The sequence below is a fragment of the Priapulus caudatus genome, unplaced genomic scaffold (assembly GCF_000485595.1).
Source record: "Priapulus caudatus unplaced genomic scaffold, Priapulus_caudatus-5.0.1 Scaffold103, whole genome shotgun sequence".
Lineage (NCBI taxonomy): Eukaryota > Metazoa > Priapulida > Priapulimorpha > Priapulimorphida > Priapulidae > Priapulus > Priapulus caudatus.
This window is the reverse complement of record NW_014577164.1, coordinates 483,238-487,966: the sequence shown is the minus strand read 5'-3', so window position 1 is coordinate 487,966 and position 4,729 is coordinate 483,238. Positions and strand designations below refer to the sequence as shown.

Sequence of the window (4,729 nt, the reverse complement as noted above, 5' to 3'; positions counted from 1 at the left end):
GAGAGAGAGAGAGAGAGAGAGAGAGAGAGAGAGAGAGAGAGAGAGAGAGAGAGAGAGAGAGAGAGTCGGGAAACATGGGACACGAACGGCGCGCTACTGATAACGATTGCGATTATTTAGTGACAAGCGTGCAGGAAGGCTGCGTAGTTTCACTTCATTCACTTGTAGTATACTCTCACTCTAAGGACGTGAGTCCGTAGACAATACAGTGAGTAAAGTGAATCTATTCACGCTACGGCGCTAGCGTCCCTTTACGCAATTTTTCCACGACTCGGCCATCTTTGATTAAGGAATTTCAGACGAATGTCGCGTCCTTCAATGACCAATTAGATTTTTGATAGTCAGAAATCGCTGACATTTAATGCTCTATTCGCATCGGTTGCGCAAAAGTCACCTCACGAGAATTAATGAGATTTTGGTAGGGCCGCTTGGCCTCTGGGGGGTAATGCATCGACAACGACCGCGAATGCTTGGAAAATATCAGAGAGAAAGTGACCATACATGAATCGGTGTCAGAGCCGATCCACTGCCAAAATACAAGTATCCACTGCGGGAGTTACTACAGAGATACCAACCTAAGGCAATTATATAGGATGTGGAGCGCGTGCGATTTACGTATAGAGAAACCATCCAGGGTATATGCCTAGAGCTACAATAGAAACTTAGAGCTTCGACTCGCGTCTCACTCAGAACCCAGTGCAGAAAAAGTTGCGCAAAACCTTTGTTTTATATACGACGTAGTATAAGACATTGTATAAGCATAAGACATAGAATAAGACGTATTATAGACATTGCCCATAGCGCGCATATATCAGAGTCCGACATACACCAGTGACAGCTGAAAAGCCAGTGACGCATGCGCAAGTTTCGTTAATGATTTCGCCCGCAATTACCATCCCTTCTGCCGCTGCGTTATGCTGTCGTACATTGTTCTAATCTGTGCGCGAGCGCTAGTTGTGATGCGCCTACATTTGAACAGCGGCAATTTCGCTTTCGCTCCCTCGAGCGCCTTCTGCAGGGGGAAATATCGGAGCAATACCGGCGCGATTAAGGAATTATAAAGTAAGTGCAATTAGCGCTCGGTTGTTTCGTTGTTTTAGATTATTAGAGGCGTATGACGTATGCAATGACGTATCGTACGTAACACGATGACGTATCGTAATGAGTTCGCATCGTCACGTGATTTTTCGAAAATGAGAGTCCTCGCGTTATATTTTTTGCCGACAAAGAAAACGTTGTCGCTTTCGTTGCGGAGTGATTGATTGAGCATTAGAATGATAACAAGCAGTTTAAGTGTTACAAGAGTTTGTACAGAGTTTGTGAGTTGTTTGCAGAGTAACGATCAGCTGAACGCTTTAGAACGAGTTATTTCAGATGAATGATTACAAGAAACGATAAATCTTTTTGATTAATCTAGTTCTCATTGGTACATTCCGATAAGTAACGGTCAACGTAACGTTTACTATGTAATAACCAAGTTGGCGTAGCCATGTGACGTCAAGTTGGGTTCTCTACGCTTATTCCTATTACCCCGGTTTACCAATTTATACAATATATATATAATTATAAATAAATAAATAAATATATACGAAGTTTGAGCGCAGATCAAGGCGGTATCGTCGTACAAACCTCGTCGCTGCTTTGACCATTCCTACTTACTTTCTTACTTTTTACTTTCAAAATTTCTGACCTTTTCTTACTTTCAAACTTACAAAACGTAAAAAAAACCTCGCGTGGTTAGGAATAAATGCAAAACCGTCTATAATCCGAGTGTTAAATCGCAAACGAATTTCGACACAGTGTTCCCGCTAAGTCTAGCGACGTACGCGAGATACATATGTTTTCCGAAGAAGACGACATATCCGATATGATCATAGATCTCTTTGACTCACCCGCAACGATGAGGACGAGTAGGGATGCGATGGCGTGTCTCATCATGGCGACAGCTGTGTATGTGTGTGGCTCTATACTATACGCAGATCGTCAATCGTATATCGAGTAGGAAGGACCTCACTGCTATCGTGGCCTGCTGCTGTCGACTGCTGCGGCCTGCCAGAGCGCGCTAGGCTTTTATACGAGGCTGGCTGGAACTTCGTCGTGCCAGTGTTAACTCGCTTGTGACTGCGCGGCACGCACAGTTAACGGAAGAAGGCCCATAAACCCATATTGTGATGCGCGGTGGCTGCGCGCTCGAAACTGTATATATATACATCAGGTCAATCAATCAAGTAGGTAAGTGCAAGCGGCGCACGTGAAAGTAGAGCCGTTTGAACACGTCGGGCGCGGCGAGTGAATGCTTCGAGCCCGCGAGGCAAGCCTCACTGACCTATACCTACATTCGCTGTCATCGCACGCGTGCACGTGGGCACGGTCTGAGAGTTCTCTTAACGACCCCACTCGTCGCTGCTGCTCGTAAAACGGCGAGTGTCGCTTTCTGCGCTGCGAGTGTAAGAGTATCTCGTTAAACGCATGCAGCACGTATATATATAGTATCTAGCTAGCTGTCATCGCGTATCCTCGACGAACGAGGAAAGAGTTTGATTGATGTGCATGCCGCGCGCCGTACACGACAACTATGTCCATCCTCACTATGTGGATCTACGTGGTGTGTTAGATATGTTCATTAAATACTTACTTGCTTTAATACGTACATATCAGTTCTTTCGTTGTTTATGTGTTGTACAGGACATACGTTTTAGCACCGGTGTATCTCACCGACGCGTACCACTATTACGATTCACGATAGAATAACCGCCTGTCACACAATACGCGCAACGCCCGAGTTGCGACGCTGTGTGCTGTTATCTCTCCATCGAGTCATCACCATCGTCATCATCGATTCATCACCATCGTCATCATCGAGTCATCACCATCGTCATTCGGAAACACGGCAAAGCCGCTTCACATAAGTTAACCGGAATATTTTTTCTCTCTCAATACTAAGATGAACGTGGTAGAGTTTGGTGTGATGATCGAGGAAGCAGGGCGACAATGGCAGCGTGCGCTGTCAAAGGGGGGCGGGTCGATACTCTGTGCTGTTGCGGACATTGTAATCCACGTAACATTCCGCGTCGTCACCTTCGTCGCAATATTATTGGTGTGGTTGGGGTGGATAATATCACACGTGTTTATCTAGTGTCTATACAATGGTCACATCGTGATGGATTTACTATTGACTTCTGTGACAGAGACCAAACACACCTTAACGCCCACTAAGATGTTACGTATTCACCGGAAATGCCATTGTGGTCCTTCATCATAGTTAAAATTACGAGGTCCCGTTACGTATATTCATGTTTCCCCGTGAGCTAAGCCGCAACATAAGAACTACGTGTAACTGTACTGACATCGCTTGCAAGCGTCGCCATCATCCTTGCTTGGCGTAATCGCGTCCCCAACATCCGGATTCTTCGCGGGCTTGCTCGTGTCTGCTACTGCTAATGTCTAGGTAATGGGAGATTGAATCGTTAAGTCAGTTGACCAACGAACAGAACCTATACATACTAATGGCGCATCTTCTTGAAAGCAAAGTCGTCTTGCTGATTATACCATTCGGTATTCAGGAGGTAACAACAACCGTGTGGTAATCTGTAGCATCTACACTTGCGTTTTCAAGCCTATTCGACAGTTGTATGCGGGCCAGATCCTATACTTATGAAATATCGGCTAAAATATTCAACCTTGAATCGCGATTTTCCTCCCCCCCCACGTTTTTCTTGTTACGCGGCGTGTAAAAGTATCGTATTCCATAAAACGACACGAACGCTACCTTGTCTACATCGTCGCCGCGCAAGTATAACATTCCTTTTAGAAGGAGACTAGACAAAACCACATATACTCGCTTTACAAATGTTTTTGTTTGTGGGGGGGGGGGGAGGAAATCGTTATGCGGCTGGCTGTGAGTTGCGGTTACAAATCAGAGATAGAACCGAGGAAAATTGTAGCCGGCAACCGAACGTTGCAGCCAGGTGCATGATTGCGTGCGATTTTCGTTTTTGTTGACTAGGAGGCATGGATAGCCCGATTACCACGCGCAGCGCGTAAACGTCTGTCTCAGTGTGATCTAGGCAGGCCTCCCGGCTAGCGTGACCAACCTATAAAATCAAGGTTATCCCCACCAGGCAAGATGACCCGAGGAACCGGTGAAAGCGGCTGTCCAATATATCTTATTTCTTGCCTTTCAAGCCAGCGACAACGAGTCCCTTTATTTCGAAACGGTCGGCCGAGAAACATTCCACTGCGTTGCGGTGGCGTCACCACTGCTCTCACGCTGTCGACACCTGTTTGCGTCTGGAACGAAATCTTCAGTAACAATGTCGCATGACAGCGGGATCCGCTGGACTGCAATTCAACATTTCGTTCAAAATGTCCTTTTGTACGTTGTCATTCATATCGAAATCCTCAACACGATTATTTTTACCTGGGAGAGTTCACTATTTTTACCTGGGAGAGTTCACTATTTTACGTATAAGAAGGAGATCATTGGATGACAAATGCTGATACATATGCCATGCGTACATTGGACAAGCATTTGTTGGTCGTTAGAGATCGCGTGGACATCTTAGAGTAAATATCGGCAGTGATGTCGTAATTGTTCTCATCCTGTTGGTCACGGATCAGGTCTATTACTATGAAATAGAACTCTAGTAGCGAGGAGACTGTATGGGCCAAATACCGACACACACACACACACACACACACACACACACACACACACACACACACACAC

The 4,729-nt window shown here is 45.7% G+C and overlaps 1 protein-coding gene across 1 annotated transcript in view; it reads right to left on the bottom strand.

Moving 5' to 3' along the window:
- LOC106805169 overlaps positions 1-2,081 on the bottom strand; it is a 35,149-nt gene extending 33,068 nt beyond the window's left edge. The window contains exon 1 of the mRNA XM_014806664.1: positions 1,893-2,081. Coding sequence (XP_014662150.1) covers positions 1,893-1,938 — 46 coding nt within the window. The 5' untranslated portion in view covers positions 1,939-2,081. The remainder of the gene's footprint in view (positions 1-1,892) is intronic.
- Positions 2,082-4,729: the final 2,648 nt, after the last annotated feature.